General features: G+C 44.3%; 2 protein-coding genes across 3 annotated transcripts; one reads left to right on the top strand and one right to left on the bottom strand.

The window, feature by feature from the left end:
• Positions 1-623: 623 nt before the first annotated feature.
• LOC133908559 (probable methyltransferase TCM_000336) lies at positions 624-3,325 on the top strand. Its single transcript, XM_062350634.1, has 4 exons — positions 624-732; positions 1,661-1,831; positions 1,930-2,616; positions 2,725-3,325. The coding sequence occupies exons 2-4, from the start codon at positions 1,715-1,717 to the stop codon at positions 3,058-3,060; spliced, it is 1,140 nt and encodes a 379-aa protein (XP_062206618.1). The 5' UTR covers positions 624-732; positions 1,661-1,714; the 3' UTR covers positions 3,061-3,325.
• Positions 3,326-11,018: 7,693 nt separating this feature from the next.
• Positions 11,019-15,800, bottom strand: LOC133908558 (cytochrome P450 711A1-like). 2 transcript variants are annotated; one of them, XR_009908220.1, is made up of 6 exons: positions 15,388-15,800; positions 15,153-15,305; positions 14,167-14,953; positions 13,939-14,034; positions 13,343-13,762; positions 11,019-11,136 (listed from the first exon to the last, which is right to left on the bottom strand). XR_009908220.1 is itself a non-coding variant. In XM_062350633.1 (5 exons), exons 1-5 carry the CDS (start codon positions 15,639-15,641, stop codon positions 13,430-13,432), a joined length of 1,623 nt encoding a protein of 540 aa, XP_062206617.1. In that variant the 5' UTR covers positions 15,642-15,800; the 3' UTR covers positions 12,716-13,429. The 2 variants fall into 2 exon arrangements, 1 of the variants encoding a protein (XP_062206617.1); XM_062350633.1 differs by lacking the exon at positions 11,019-11,136 and having other exon boundaries at positions 12,716-13,762.
• Positions 15,801-16,622: the final 822 nt, after the last annotated feature.

Raw genomic sequence — 16,622 nt, 5'->3', positions numbered from 1 at the left:
CAGACGGATTTCAATAAAAATCGTTTATAGTATCGCCATAGACGGGTTAGAATAAAAACTATCAGGGGTATATAGCAATCGGAGACGTACGATTCTACCACAGATATTTCTGGTTAAAAACCGTCTGTGACATCCCTCTTAGTGACGGTTCCCAGAAAACTACTTTGTAACTAATATTACTAGAGTAGAAAAAAACTATCTATGATCTACTTCTGTAACAAGTATTTCTGTAGCAGTGAATCTTTCTCGTTTTGATTAGTCCAGACTCCACAAGCTTGTATGAAATGCTCGAAAATGCGCCGTGACACCAGCTCTGTGCTAGTGCTAGCGTACCGTATCAATCGTGCATGAATAAACAATTCGTACAACAGATTAATCATCATGGGCAGTGAAGGTGAGACTAGAGAAACTTGCCGATATTTCTTCCCTGCCTGCGTGGCTGCGTTAGCGAGGCAGGCAGCCAACGGCGTGGAGCAGGCGAGCATGGACATCGTGCGATGCGCACAGTTCGCGCAAGTGGGGGACGCCTGCCGGGCCACTGCTCAAGTCACAACTGGACTGTTCTGATTCCATTTGCCTGCCTATAAATGCCCCGGGGAGCAAGCACTGCAGATGCCAAGGCAGAGGCGTAGAGCTACCTAGCTCCTCTGGTAACTGAAGCAAGCAGCTGCAGCTCGGAGGAGAGAGACTACCAGATACTGTCTGAATTCTGAAGGACTCCGAAATCTCAAGGTAAGTTCGTCAGTCAGAAGGCATGTTATGGTGTTCAATAGCATTGTTCGCTATATGAGTTAGTAGTAGTGCTATAGCGTGAGAAGTGATCTGCATTCGTTTAGGAGTTCAATGTTCTTTCTACTTCCATTGCATACCTGTTGCACCAAGAACCTTCCATTTCCAAGAACATGCAATGCAAGGAAGCACTGGAGAGAGGCGAGAAGAGAGCTAGGCTTTCAAGAGCTGCATCCATCTTGCCTGTTTAAACATGGAAATGTATGTCACTTAACGATGGCAAGTGTTTCTGCAACTTGCAACTATATGCTTAGGAGCAGTAGGCAAGGTACAGCAAGCACAAAGGTGTTGTTGCCTTGGTTGACTCAGGTTTTCAGCCACTGGTTAGAGAGGGAATATGGCAGGGGAACTTTCCTCTCTCTCTCTTGAAAGGTTCGAAAACATGACGTGGATAGATTTGCACCAATGGTCTAGCAGCAGATCACCTTTCATTTCCTGTGTTCATTCTCGCACTCTCACTCTGTTTCAGTGTTTCTCCTGCGAGTCAAATCTAGCGCCGTATGTGATATGATATTAGCGAATCCGAGCCCCTGTCCTGTAGCGAATCCGAGCCCCTGTCCTGTCCAAACGGAGTATCTGAATCCGGATTATCAGTCACATAAAACCAAGCCAAAAAGGAGATCTCAGTAATTCAGTTAGACATATCACCCATTGTTTGCATAAAGCGCCCTGAATAGATGCCCATCGAGCTATTCTGAAGACCACTTTTTTTACACCTTGCTGTCTGCAGCTAGATATGCTCTACCTCTTTAGTTACCAACAGATAAAGTTCAAAATAACGGGCCCAGCTAGTATTTTATTTTGTGCTAAGTGATGTACAAAAGCAGAGTCCTGAACATATATGTATACGTACTGCATTACATGACCACAGGAAGAAGGCATTGATTCTTGAAGTCGAGGCTAGCTACCAGTGAGAGGCAAGGCAATGGCGTCCTCATTGCTCCATTGCTCTGACAAGCTTCCGTTCATGAACGTGGAGACCATCCTCCACATGAAGGAAGGCCTCGGCGAGACCAGCTACGCGCAGAACTCTTCGCTTCAGGTGAGCGATTCACCTTACAACCGGCGGCCATTTTCCGTTAGATGCACCATGCACCACTCTGAAGTCGGAACATGCATGACCACCCTATGTTCTTGCAGAAGAGGGGCATGGACACACTGAAGAGCCTCATCACCCACTCCGCGACGGATGTGTACATCTCGCAGATGCCGGAGAGGTTCACCGTGGCCGACCTCGGCTGCTCCTCGGGCCCGAACGCCCTGTGCCTGGTGGAGGACATCGTCGGGAGCATCGGCAGGGTGTGCTGCCGGTCGTCGCAGCCGCCGCCCGAGTTCTCGGTGCTCCTCAACGACCTCCCCACGAACGACTTCAACACCATCTTCTTCAGCCTGCCGGAGTTTACCGACCGGCTGAAGGCCGCCGCCAAGACCGACGAGTGGGGCCGGCCGATGGTGTTCCTCTCCGGCGTTCCGGGGTCCTTCTACGGGAGGCTGTTCCCCAGGAAGAGCGTGCACTTCATCTGCTCCTGCTCCAGTCTGCACTGGCTCTCCCAGGTCCCTTCCGGACTTTTTGATGAGATGAACAGGCCGATAAACAAGGGGAAGATGTACATATCGAGCACGAGCCCTCTTGCCGTGACACTGGCCTACCTGAGGCAGTTCCAGAGGGACTTCAGCCTGTTCCTCAAGTCACGCGCCACCGAGGTCGTCCCCGGCGGCCGGATGGTTCTCGCCATGCTCGGCAGGCAGACCGAGGGCTACAACGACAGGCGGACGACCTTCCTCTGGGAGCTCCTCTCCGAGTCGTTTGCCGCGCTGGTGGCACAGGTGAGTTCGCGGTTCGCACACACACCCGTACGTTCAGTCACCACTTCATGAGAAACTGCAGAGTAGTAGACAGTAGTGGCATGAACTGAACACACGAGCAATGCGCAGGGGCTGGTTGAGCAGGAGAAGGTGGACGCCTACAACGTGCCGTTCTACGCGCCGTCGATACAGGAGGTCGAGGAGGAGGTGCGCCGTGAGGGGTCGTTCCGGCTGGACTACGTGCAGACGTACGAGATCAACCTGAGCAGCAGCGGCGACGCCAAGGAGGACGGCCGGACGGTGTCGATGGCGATCAGGGCCATCCAGGAGTCCATGCTCAGCCACCACTTCGGGGCGGACATCGTGGACGAGCTGTTCCACAGGTACACGGAGCTGGTCACCGAGTCCATGGAGAGGGAGGAGGTCAAGAGCGTCCAGATCGGGGTGGTCCTCACAAGGTTGTGACTTGTGACTACTGGTGACTCCTGTTCCGCTGTGGTGTTGGTGTTCAGTATTGAGTAGCACGCAGTACGTAACAGATTCAAGTGTATCTAACTGATAGGATTGGGACGGTGCAAGTCAGTTAACAAATAACTAGTGTATTTAAAAGTCAAGGGTAAGTATAATTTCCTACTTGTCCTCATCTACTCTTGAGAACAACATAGATAAGTAACTAAAACTGTTGTACACTTATTCTCGAGTGAATCTGATGAGCAAATCTCCAAAAGGTTGTGTGAAAAGTATCTCGATTTCTTTTTTTTCGAACGGATGTATCTCGATTTCTAACTTGTGGTAGAATCCCAAGTACAAATGGCAAATAAATTATCCAGTTCCGTTGTTATGCTGACGTGCAACACCTATAAAAGAAGTGAACTGTACCGCAGAAACTGTAGTTCGTGCCGCTTCAACAAGCCCATCAATCAAACCAAGGTCGTTCTGAGTTCTCCCCAAAAACATTTCCCAATTTTTAACGCGCAAACAGAATTGAGTTTGCAGCTGAAGTTATGCATGGATGTACAACAAGAAAGCACATATAGCTGTGGAATTTTAAGAATCTTTGAAACTTTTAGGTATTTTTTCTAATGAATTTCCAAAGTTTCCAAGTTTTCAGGTGTTTTCATGTTGCGCCCCGACGAGTGTTCTCAAAAAAAAAAAAAGGATGAACAACATTGAGCTAGTACTAATTGGGGTCCAACAGTGGAAAAGGTGATGGCTGATCGACATGGCCTGTCCGGTAGAGTCTTGTGCGGCCCATGCCAAGTGCGGTGCCAAAAGACGAGCCGGCTCCCCAAACACGAGGCCTTGGTGGAGTCAGACCAAAATTATCTTTGGGCGGCCAGGTCCCGGCGTCCCGCGTCTCACCGGGGAGGCCCATACGGAGTGGTACGCACGGCACGGTTGGACGCGAGCCCAGGCAAGCTCACGGCGCTGCCCGCCTCCTGTGGCCCTGTGCCCGTCCGAGCAGCGAGCAGCGCTTCGCCCACGCCCGCGCCGAGCTGCTACCGCGGCCCGTCACCCGTGGGTGGCCCACGCTATTTGCTAAGGAATGCGGGTGAGCAGAGGAGTTTTTTTTTTAATATTAATATTTAAATAAACAGAGTCTTGATGTAAAGATTTGTATAAATAGAGGTCTACAGCTCTCTTAAAAGATTGCAACCTTTTAGAGAGCGATTAGCATGGCACAGTGATACATGTACCTCTTAACGGCCTCTTAGAGAACGGTTAGGCCTCACACTCCCTTTACCGCCTTCATGGAGAGTGGTTAGCACCCATGCCAAGCCTCGCCTCCCCCGAGCGCCCCCTACTATCCTCTGAGAGGGTGGTTAGAGATCTTGCCATCCTGTCAGGACGGTTAACCTAGTTTTATTATAAAATAATAAAAATCTCAGAAGTAATCTAAGATAAAAAAATAACAAAAATCCTAGAAAATATTAAAGTGAAGATAGAATAAATACATATAAACGAAACGAAAAAACCACACTGAATGTTAGATAGAATGTGTACATGAGATAAATACATAAAATTTAAACATTACTAATAGCATGTTAACTACATCTAAGATACATACATAACTTAGATAATAGATTAAAAATGATATAACCACCTTGAATTCAGATACATATATAGCCCTTGAAGATGTCTGTGCCTTATCTCCCGTTCCATCCAATGCTAATCGTATTCTAGGAATTTTAGTTTATATGGTGCCGTTATATACGAAAAATAATCAAAGTTAGGATCCTAATCATCTGCCCTGTCATCAAAGAATTCACAACGGCATAGAGTTCCCTGAGGAGTAAGCACGAAGTCATCATCGTCGAAACCAACCCCTTTCGGTTGTGGCTGAAGTGGTAGAACACATCCTCTTATGATTGTTGTCGAACAACCACCTCTTTCACGATGACTCGAACCACCGTCTATTTCACAATGGCGTGAAGGTCTCGAATGACCACCTCTGCGTCTCCAGTTATATCCGGGTAGACAGTTGTCACTGAATAGTAGATGCAGTCTAAAAAAGTTCTCAATGGGTTTGTTCAGTAACTCTTCATCACGAGGGAATATCTAGTATAAAAAAGAGCATATAGAAATATAAACGTGTCTTAGAAGTGTAACATAACAATTAACTAGGACATATAATAACGATGAACGTACCTTAATGTGCTCCTCGTACTGCTGAGGGTGCATAAATATCGTGCGTGATCGCTTGGTAAAACACTTTGCTATGTCAGTTAGTTCTCACATCCTGATATATCTCTGATGGCACTCTAACAAGTGCATATTTTGGTCCATGTAGGTCACAAAGCTTACCGTTCACCGCCATTCCTCCGTGGTGAAACAGGGATAGCAGGTCATGGTTTACCATTTCGATAGCACTTTGTTCAGGTTCTCCTCCTTGAACACATCGTCACCTTTTGTGTGGGTCTCGCCTATAGTTTGTAGGGCTATCATTGAGAATTTGGATGTCTATGAGAAATGTCTGCTTGAGGAGGTAGCCATGGTCTGGTATTAGGTATCAGATGGTAGTGGTGTTTCAGAAAACTACAATATAATGACCTTCTCTTTGCCTTGGCCTCGTCTTTTATAAGAAAGGCTCAATGGTGTAAAATGTAGGTATGTAATTTAGAGATAGTGCATGTATTTGATACCTTCCCACAACGAGCGGTCACTAGATTATGAGTAACCGGTAGTGTGCTGTCACATCGGTCTAAAAAGGTGGCTACAAGCGGTTTTGTCAGTCTGAAAAGTGGACAGCAAGGGGTCGCATCTCCCTAAAAAGATGACAGCGAGAGGTGACTTCACTCTGAGAAGTTGGTAGAGTAATGTCACATAGGATTAAGAATGCATTAATAACATGGTAAACAGTAATGTCTGAAAGCAGTAATGTTTGAACTTGTAATACATAAAAAGCATACTAGGTATTAGATTAAGATACATACATAGCCCTTGAAGCTGTTTGTACCCTTGCAGCCACCTTTTTAGACTAATGTGATCGGACGTTGCCGACTACTCATAGTCCAGTGACCGCTCACTACGGGAAGGTATCCAATGCATACACTGTCTCTAAATTATATACCTACACTTGGTGTATATACCATCGATCTCTTCTTATAGAAGGCGAGGCTGAGGCAACGAGAAGGTCATGACATCGTAATTTTCCAAAACACCACTACCATCTGATATCTTTACCAAACCATGGTTGCCTCCTCAAGTAGACATTTCTCGTGGACATCTAAATTCTCAATGATAGCCCTACATACTATGAGCGAGACCCAGGCAAAAGGTGACGATGTGTTCAAGGAGGAGAACCTGAACAAAGTGCTGTCGAAATGGTAAACCATGACCCATTGTCCATGTTTCACCACGGAGGAATGACGGCAAACGGTAAGCTCTGTGACCTCCATAGACCTAAAGACGCACTTGTTAGAGTGCCGTCAGGGATATATCAGGGTGTGCGAACTAGCTGACTTAGCAATGTTTTAGCAAACGAGCACACACGCTATTTATGCACCCTTAGCAGTACGAGGAGCACATTAAGGTATGTTCATCGTTATTACATGTCCCAGTTAATTGTTATGTTGCACTTCTAAGACACGTTTATATTTTTCTATGCTCTTTTTTATACTAGGTATTCCCTCGTAATGAAGAGTTGCTAAACAAACCCATTGAGAATTTTTTTGGCTGCATCTACTATTTGGTGGCAGTTGCTTACCCGGATATAACTGGAGACGCAGAGGCGGTCATTCGAGACCTTCACACCGTTGTGAAATAGACGGTGGTTCGAGTCGCCGTGAAAGAGGTGGTCGTTTGACAACAACCACAAGAGGATTTGCTTCTACCACTTCTGCCACAATCGAATGGGTTGGTTTCGACGATGATGACTTCGTGCTTACTTCTCAGAGAACTCCACGCCGTTACGAATTCTCTGACAACAAGGTAGATGATTGGGATCCTAACTTTAATTATTTTTCATATATACCGGCACCACGTAGACCAAAATCCCCAGAATACGATTACCATTGGATGAAACGGGAGATAAAGCACAGACAGCTTCAAAGTCCATTTCGTCTGTAATGTTTATGCTACTAAATGTTGTATTTATTGAATTCAAGGTGGTTATATCATTTTTAATCTATTACCTAAGTTATGTCTGTATCTTAGATGTGACTACATGCTATTAGTAATATTCAAATTTCATATATTCATCTCATGTACACATTCTATCTAACATTCAATATGGTTTTTTTTGTTTCAATTACATGTATTATTCTATCTCCACTTTAATATTTTCTAGGATTTTTGTTATTTTTATCTTAGATTACTTTTGGGATTTCTGTTATTTTTATAATAAAACTGGGTTAACCGCCCCCTGAGAGAGTGGTAAGCGTCCTACCGAGGGTGGTAGGGGCGCTGGGTGGGCTGGCACGGGCGCTAAGCGCCATCTCAGTGGACGGTAAGGATAGTGTAGGGCATAACCGCCTTCTGAGAGAGCAGTAAGAGGTACCTCTACCACTGTGGCATACTAACCGCTCTTTCAAAAAGCTACAGACGCATATTTATACGAATCTTCCAATCAAAGATCTATTTATTTAAATATTAATGTTAAAAAATATATATAAAAAACTCCGAGCAGAGCAGTCGATTAGACTGCTCGCATTGCTGGAGCTGGTAATCCGTGTGAGTGTAAGACCTTATTTGGCTGACTTCCACGTAGGATTTGAAATTTGTAAGATAAGATAAAATGATCTAAATATCTATTTTTAATTTAAAATAAGAATAAAATATCTTAATTCAAAACCCTCTCGCTACCATAGCTCCAGCTTTAAATTTTTCTAAACTATGAATAACCAGTTTTAAAATTTTTAAACTAAATCTTTACTAAATAAACCCTAAAGAGCTTGGGTCCGGTGATTTCAGCTCCCAACTCCCAAGGCTGGTGCTATGGCCCGATTCCATTATCGATAGCCCGAACCACGATTTCAAATGAAACCTTGGAACTGACACGAGTGTCCACTGTCCAGCCGCATGTTACTGCCTCCGTTTTAAAATATTTGTCACTTTTGATTTTCATACTATAATTTTGACCAGTAATTTTTAGCAAATATGATTGAAAATAATTATAAGTGTATAACATGCTTAAAGTACTTTATATGACAAATCTAATGATGTTATTTGTATTTTACTTCACTAAATATTTCTAAAAATTATTATTAGTCAAAATCTATTATCTTAATATTTGAGAAGAAATATTAGCTATTATGTTCACTCTCAAAACCATAAAATCACCAAGTTAATCTAAAAAAGGTCTACACCATTAATTATTATAAACATCTAACTATCTAGATTAAAACAAAGAGTCCTTAATATCAAATACGGTTAATAAATAGTTAAATTTAAAATTAAAAAATATGAAAAATTAGTAGTTCGATTTTCATATAGATAAAAAAGAAAATAACTAAACAGAGAGTCCATGTACTATCTATCGATTTATTTGGTTTAATATACGCTACCGACAAAGAGCTCAACAAGAGCGGAACCAACATGATAACATATACGCTTGAGGATCCGTCCATAAGAACATACGCTAGCCACCGGGGCCATCGTGTCTACTTCCGTGGTTAGTGCGTTCACATCCAAGGCCGTCGAGTTAGCGTAGTCAGGTTGTGGAGCCGCAGTGTTTGCTGCATTCGCAATAGAAGAGGACACGCTCGCTGCCGAGGTCGTCTAAGTCTATCACCAGTAGAGCTGGAACTTGGATCGTGTCATCTCTAGATGTTTACGGTACGACGTTTCGACACGGCTCAAAGTCTCAAAGTATACTACGTCACAAAATATTTTGGATCAGATCAGTACAGTACAAACATGAGGGTCATGTCACATCTAGACTTTGGTACGGTAGGTATGCCAACGATGGTTTGGGGCACAACACGAACTGCATGATTATTTTTCTATATTTATCTTCTAATCTCTCTGATATAAAATATGAGACGTTAATATCTTATTTGTTTAGTGAGAGATGATAAGAAATAAATATATAAGTATAAGAGACACAAGTGTTAGATGATAATAGATATTATGTAAATATTGTCAGTAAATATTGTTAAACGACATAAAGTATGATAGATACATGAGTATAAAAGATATATATGTGAAATAATAGGAGATAAATATATAAATATTATCAGTGACATGAAGTAGAGCTGTACCTAGACTGGCACGGCACGATGATGACACGGTATGGCAAGAGCCGTCTAAACCCGATAGTACCGGACCGTGCCGGCATGATACAGTCCAAGTCCCAGCTCTAACCACCAGGACCGTCGAGTCTGCTGTCAGGCTTCCGTGGTCGTCGAGTCTATTACCAGGAACGTGGCCAGAAAACCCGAGGAAGGCAAGCATCGTTGCAATGATCGGAGATGGCATCGACGACGACTCCCCGTCGTTGGCAGCCGCCAATGTCAGGATTGCCATCGGCGAGGAAACTGACGTGGCCATCGAGATGGCGGACTATGTGCTGGTCCAGAATAACGTCGCCATCCACGTGGCCGCCGGCGCGTTGTTCCGAAAGGACATCAATTGCAAAGGAAATTTTGTTTCACATGTCACAAAGAAATCAAATCAAGAATATCAACAGACGCTGTATTTCAAGAGCTGACCTCCTAAACAGTATAAATTTGTTTAGCAACATCTTCTGGAAACGGGTAACGGTTTGCATTGAAAGCATCACATATCTTCAGAGTTTTGGCTTTGGCTCTCTCCCCAGAGTAGAATATAATAAATGCATTTTTTTTTGCAACCTGCATTATCAAACAAAAGGTGGCAGCTAAGTGCATGCACAACACAAATATATTGTTAAAATCAAGTATAATTTCTCTTCACCCCTGTCAGACTAATTTTCTTACCAGGATCTCTGAATCGCAACTCCGCCAAAGTTCTTTGTCAGGATCACCCACAACGCTGCTAAAGTTTCAAAATGCCAAACCGTACCGCCGCCACAATTTTTCATCTTCTTCACGTCAGGTTCAATATTGTTCCATGCCACCTCTTCTTCATGTATTGCATATAATAATCATGTAATGTTAGTTTAGGGGCTAAAAAAGTATTCCTACAAACATCAACACACTGTTTGTAAAGGATGAGGGTAGAGTATTGAAAAAACAGATTTCCACACCGTTGCTTCCGGAGTTTGTACACATATCTTTTTTTTACCTACATTGTTTTGACACCAGAACGTGAAAACCTTTGTTGTTATGCTGATTGAAGTGAAGCAATGAATGAATGGTTAAGCATATATCTCATTATTGTTATGTTATGCTCGGACCAGAGTCACTCTCAATAGCTTATTCATGTACTATACATATGAGAACAACTATGCTGCAGGAAAAAATAGAATAACTTAGAAATACAAAATAATTGCACCTACCTTTCAACACACTAATCAATACGAGCTAACTTAGAAATCCAAGAATAATTAGTGAAACCGTCAAACATGTTAACAATTAAACCTGATCAGACAAACTGGATTACAGAAAGTCATACCTGTCGACAGAAGTAGGTGGAGAAGGCGAGGTACGGGGTGGCACAGACAAGAAAGGCGACGACCACCTTAGATCATCTCCAGCAGATACTCAAAAATTTCTTTCTCTATTTTTTCATCTCCAGCAGCTACCCTATTTTCTACCTTCCATTATTCTCCACCTCCTATCGGGTCCACCTGTCAGTCTCTATAAACAGTGATAAGGGAATGAGAGAAAAAGTAGCAAATTTGGAGTTCCAAGCCTTCGACAGCATCCAGGCCGCATCCCTGTAGTGGCAGTTGCCGCTCCTGCTGGAGCACATTGCCGATCAGCATTTCCACACTATAGCACTTGAACGGATACTGTAGCACTTGGAAACAGGCACCGCTGGAGATAGCCTTACGCACCATGTTTGTTCTAACTCAAAAATATGCTGCTCCTATTATCTTGGCATCACTTGACCGGCACATGCTGTTTTGCCTTTTGACCTCCTTTAATCAAAATAGAACACAAATACACTTGGACCCAGCTGCAACAGACAAATCATTTCCATGTTGTTTCAAAATTTCATGAAGGAATGAGAATGACATAGCAAAAGGAACAAATAAACCCAACTATAAGATACCAGATTATTCTCATGTGCGAGATTCAGAACCAAATTATGCATCACCTGTAATTTCTTGCTCGGCATTCTATCGAATAACCTATGGGCGTTCTCGATGTGCCTGCACTAGCCATAAATGGTGACGAGGTAGTGTTTAGTTCGTAGGACGGAGTGGATCTATCCTATTTTTGAGTTGTTTAGACGGAGAGCAGCAGGATGGAATAGTTTAGAATCAAAGAATATTCTGCAAAGATTTAGGTTAGAGCCGTTCCAGAAAACAGTGGAACACAGCTATCCCACTTCGAACGTGACACTGACAGTGGATCCGAGGTACTAAAATAGACTCGTTCCATATCACCCACTAAGCAAACATCAATATATGAATGAAATAATCTTATTCTCAAATATATAAATAAAATCATTCCATCCTATCTCGCTCTCCAACCAAACATTACTGAGGATCGTCCTGTAACAACCCCACACCTCGCCACGGCAGCCTGCCGTCCGAATTCCCCACCACTGTGTCCCTCCCCCAATGGAACATGCTCCTCGCCGAGACGGTCGCCATGCCAACGCCCTCACCCTCCCACCCCCACCTATGATGGTCTTACCATTGATGTATTTACGCTGACTCTTGCCGTTACTGTAGAGCCCAGGTAGCGACTCAGGGTCTCCGGGCCCTAACTCCGTCTCTAGCTGCAGAAGCATAACTCCAAATGCACCATCGTGGTTAGAGTGTGACACTAGACAGGAGACAACATCAAGCTCATAGAGGTGAAGGAAGGGAGCCAAGGTAGCTCATTCAAGGAGGCATGAGGTGCAGGTGTGGAGAGCATAGAGCAGCAGAGAGGAGTGACGCAGGAGGAAACAAGAGAGATAAGTAACCACACTCCAGTTGACACCAAACCGAGCCAGATGCATGTACTACTAATAAAATTGGTGATGGTTCTTACTGTTTAGGATGCAATAATTCATATAGTCTATTAAAAAATATAATTAGAATCGGAGAACTACCAAAGAAACAACTAACAATATAATTTTTTTATCTCATATCACTTTTTTTCCAAATATGATATTTACGTTTACAAAGCTCACCAAATTGATAATCAATCCATGCTCAAATAAAAAAGGGACAAATTTAACTATAATTGTGTTAGCTTTCACCCTAAAACTATCAAATAACAATGTGGTGTTGTTACTTCTACTACTGCTAATACTATACTAGTACTATTTTTTGGAGCATAAAATATTTGTTTTACCTTGATTTTATACCTTTTGTGAAGTATATTAACTTCATATGCAAAGTCTAAACATATTTATATTTCTGGTGGAAGGGATTATGATGAAAAAATTGTACTAGGTCTAGCCGCTCAACCAGTTAAAGATACAGCCAAAAAAAAACATTATGTATAAAGACATCTTCTAATTAATTTTCATCAAGGATCTGCAAGAAGCATCATCAAGGATTTCCAAACAAAAAAGGTCAATGGTTCATAACTTTCGGTTACCAAAAAAAATGCATATTGTCTGTTAGCATTATACTCGAAAACAAAAGTTTTTGACATACTTGCAGCCATAACTGCACCATAAACATCTAAGAAACGCTGAAGAGGATGTGCTCAATGTACAAGATGCACAATGTACCTTTGGTAAAATATACTTTGTTTTGCCAATCTTAACCAACCTATGATGTCTAGCCTGGACATTATTGAGTACTGAACTTTTATGTCTTACAAGCAGAAAAACATTCTTCACAATAACCGATCCATGAAGGGCTATCTTCCCTCCTCACCTCGGTGCACCGCTCGGCTCAGCAAGAACTACTTCACCAATTCAATAGGTATGGTTTCATGCCCGAGCATCGGATCTGGTGTCTATCGGATCTTTGATTGTGTTAGCTTTCAACCTAAAACTCTCAAATAACAATATGTTGTTATTGTTGTTGTTATTATTACTACTACTCTAAACATACTTACATTTCTAGTTGAAGGGATTATGATAAAAAAAAAATACTATAATAGGTCTAGCTAGCCGTGCTATTTACACGGGCTACTTGCCAGTTTAAATAGTAAAGTGAAAAGTGACAAGTATTCTGAAACCAGGGGAGTATTATTACACATACTTCACTTACATAGCAGTACGTGGATCAGAGATAGCATATGCATATGGTATTCCGTTCTCACAATCGACCATACGATATGTATGCGTGATCAGACGGTCAGTTCTTCCTCTCGATGACCATCACTTTGACACCGTACTTGAAGTTGAGCAAGATGGAGTACTGGAACTGCAGGGGAAACTCCATCCTGGGCGAGTGCCTGAAGATGTAGCGGCGGTAGAGGTGGATGACGACGAGCTTCAGCTGCTGCATGGCAAACTTCTGGCCGATACACGCGCGGGGGCCGATGCCGAAGGGTATGAACGCGTAGGGGTGCCTCCGCTTGCACTCCTCGCTCTCCGGGTCGAACCGCTCTGGCCGGAACACGTCCGGGTCCGGAAATTGCTTCGGGTCTTTGGCTAGAACGCCCGGTGCCAGCCACACCCATGTGCCCTGGGGTACCACAAGTGTGACATGGTCTTTAGTAACTAGGTAAACGCAGAAAAAAAGAGATTTTTCTTTTTTCTTTTTGGTGAGAAGGAATATCTTTTGGCATCACTAGAGGTTTATTGCAATGTATATAGGACTCAGAGAAGGCCAAATTACTAGCATGCAGATCATGTCTATACCTTGGGCAGGACATAGCCTCCAATCTCAACATCCTCAGACGCTTCCCTTGCAACCAGTGGGGATGCCGTGTAGAATCTCATTGTCTCCTTCAAAACCTATTAGGAAAACCAACTCTCAACACAATCGACAAAAATAAGTGACTGGACAGTTTACAGATATCGCTTTCTAAACGTACAGATTTTAAATTAACTTTTTTAGAAAATAGGAAGCACTGAAAGCAGACTAACCTGTTCGACGTAGGGGAACTTGGTCTGAATCTCCTCGGAGCTCGGCACCACGTCCTTGGGCCCAAAGGCGTCGATCTCCCGAATCAGCTTCTCCTCCACCTCCGGGTACATCGCCACGAGGTACACCAGGCTCGACAGCGTGAACGACATGGTGACCGACCCGGCTAGCAGGTGCTCGTACGTGAGTGCGCTCACGTAGTCCGGCGTCAGTAGCTTCTTCATGGCCTCCGTGCTCTCGCTCGCGTTGAGCAACACGGACAGGAAGTTCTTCTCGACCCTGTCCGCTTGCGCCGCGCGCTCCGCCACGATCTTGTCGAGCAGGCCACTCATGGCCATGTTGGTCTCTTCCATCCGTTGGTCCGCCGAGCCCGGCACGCGCAGCAGCAGCTGCCGCAAGGGCTCTTGGAGGAACGGCACGAACTGGCCGAGCACGGTGGACAGGGAGCCCGACAGGTCCATCTTGAGGGACGTCGTGGCGTAAAAGTGCTTCCGGATGAAGTCGGTGGCCACGTCGACGCTCTCGGCGCCGTGGGCAGCAGGGTGCGGTAGCGGCGAAGAGGAAGAGGACATGTCTTTGGTGAGGCCGAAGTCGACGCCGAAGGCGACCTGGCCGATGGTGTCACTGAAGAGCTTTAAGGAAAGGTCGGAGAAGGTGATCTCTTTACCGGTGCGGAGGAGGCGCCCGGCCCGCTCGACGTAAGGTTGGATAGCCGGGACGAGGCTTGCCACGTGCGACGGCTGGTAGATGGAGATGATGACATTCCGCATGGATTGCCATCTCGAATCCCTGCGCGAGACAAATGTTTAGACAAGCTCAAGCAATCTACATTTGTCACGAAATTACCAGGTCGTACGTACTATAGTCTTTTTTTAACGAACAAGGGAACCTAGAGTTGAAATTTTTAAAGAGTGCTGATTGATATCATCATTCCAGCAACCCTCAGCGAAGCACGGATTGTATGCTAATCGATGTACTCCGTTTCTACCTTGTGAAGAAGAGGCCTTTGTTGTGAATAGGAGAGCCACGAATTGGAGTAGGCACGCTTCTGTTGGGGATGTCCTTGAACTTCTTGATACCCACTTCCCTGCAGAGCTCTGGGTCTACCACCATGACCAGAGGCTGCCTGCCCATGTGGAACCTGAGATCAAAACACAGACACATCACAAGTAAATACATTAAACCGAAATGTCTAAAAACGCAGGCATGCATCTCCGGGTCACCTGTAGATGGGCCCGTATTTCTTCGCGAGCTCGCGGAACACCCCAGGCCCGTGCTTGGCGAGCAGCGGCAGGTGGCCGATGAGCGGGAGGGCGATTGGCCCGGGGACCGCGCGCACGCGCCATGAAGGCACATAGAAGTAGACCGCGAAGGCGCCGGCGGACAAGGCCGCGACGGTGAAGAGGATGGCCGGGAATAGCGGCAGGGACGATGACTCGGCGGTGATCAGCTGGGTCAAGAACGCCCCCGACCCCATCAGTGTGCTTGACTACAGTGAAAGCGGCTAGCTTGCTCAGGGCTCAGGGCACGACCATCCGACAACTTAAATAGCGGCGCCGGTGATGCCAGCCTGCTCGTTCGCCGTACGCATGCTCGTTGTTGCCCATTTCGTCGTGTTCTTTGCTTCGGATCATTTTGTTTTTCCACGACAGATTGGACTCGTCGAAGATTCAGAATTGTAGATAAGAATGATACAATTTAATATAATTTAATATGTCAATCATACTATAATACTAAAGCTACAGTAAAATTAAGGATTAGTGCAAATTTTAGAGTTATACATAGCTTACTGTGCCACCCTGCTGAATACGTCACTGCTCACGTGGGCACTCAAACGAACGACTCATGTAGTTTTCTTTTGAAAAAATGCTGGATTCGTCGCACCTGGAAGGAATCTAGAGCAAGCAACCTTCCAGTGTATTCCAAGCATGTCTTTGTCCCGAGTCTGATGAGATGCCGTCGCGCGTTTACATGGGAAAGATGCTTCCTGCTATGTACCTTGTCGTTTATTATGATGTATACACATAAGTTTCTAAAGGTATTTTGGTGTTAAAAAAAAAAGAATCCATGCATCGTATAACGTCATAGCTATACCAATCAGTGTCATTGGTCGACAATGTCGTCACTCCCTGCGACTAGCTCGCACAACATTTCCCATTTTCTTGACTTCTTTTTTTGGAGGAATTTTCTTGACTTTTTAAGAGAGCGCGAATCGTTAAAGAGTGCTACTAGTGTAGCGAGTGTGTTCCGTTTTCTTTTTTCTTTTTAAATTATAGCGGGCGTATATAACGTGTCTGTATGTTAATGGTCAATCTACTATTTATTGCGTTTCACATTGTAGTATAAGACCAATTCAGAACACATGAATATCGTATGCATTTTGTATAAAACAATTTAACTTCCATAGGAAGAGGGGTGAACGGTTTTCTGAGCTACACATGAGGCTTTTGGGCATGAC

The sequence above is a fragment of the Phragmites australis genome, chromosome 2 (assembly GCF_958298935.1).
Source record: "Phragmites australis chromosome 2, lpPhrAust1.1, whole genome shotgun sequence".
NCBI classification, from domain to species: Eukaryota; Viridiplantae; Streptophyta; class Magnoliopsida; order Poales; family Poaceae; genus Phragmites; species Phragmites australis.
This window is presented reverse-complemented; position numbering and strand designations above follow the sequence as displayed.

Coding starts and splice junctions, on each gene's coding strand:
- LOC133908559 (XM_062350634.1), top strand. CDS start 1,715: ATGGCGTCCTCATTGCTCCATTGCTCTGACAAGCTTCCGTTCATGAAC. Junction 1,832..1,929: donor CGCAGAACTCTTCGCTTCAG/GTGAGCGATTCA, acceptor ATGTTCTTGCAG/AAGAGGGGCATGGACACACT. Junction 2,617..2,724: donor TTGCCGCGCTGGTGGCACAG/GTGAGTTCGCGG, acceptor AGCAATGCGCAG/GGGCTGGTTGAGCAGGAGAA.
- LOC133908558 (XM_062350633.1), bottom strand. CDS start 15,641: ATGGGGTCGGGGGCGTTCTTGACCCAGCTGATCACCGCCGAGTCATCG. Junction 15,306..15,387: donor AAATACGGGCCCATCTACAG/GTGACCCGGAGA, acceptor TTTTGATCTCAG/GTTCCACATGGGCAGGCAGC. Junction 14,954..15,152: donor AAAGGCCTCTTCTTCACAAG/GTAGAAACGGAG, acceptor TGTCTCGCGCAG/GGATTCGAGATGGCAATCCA.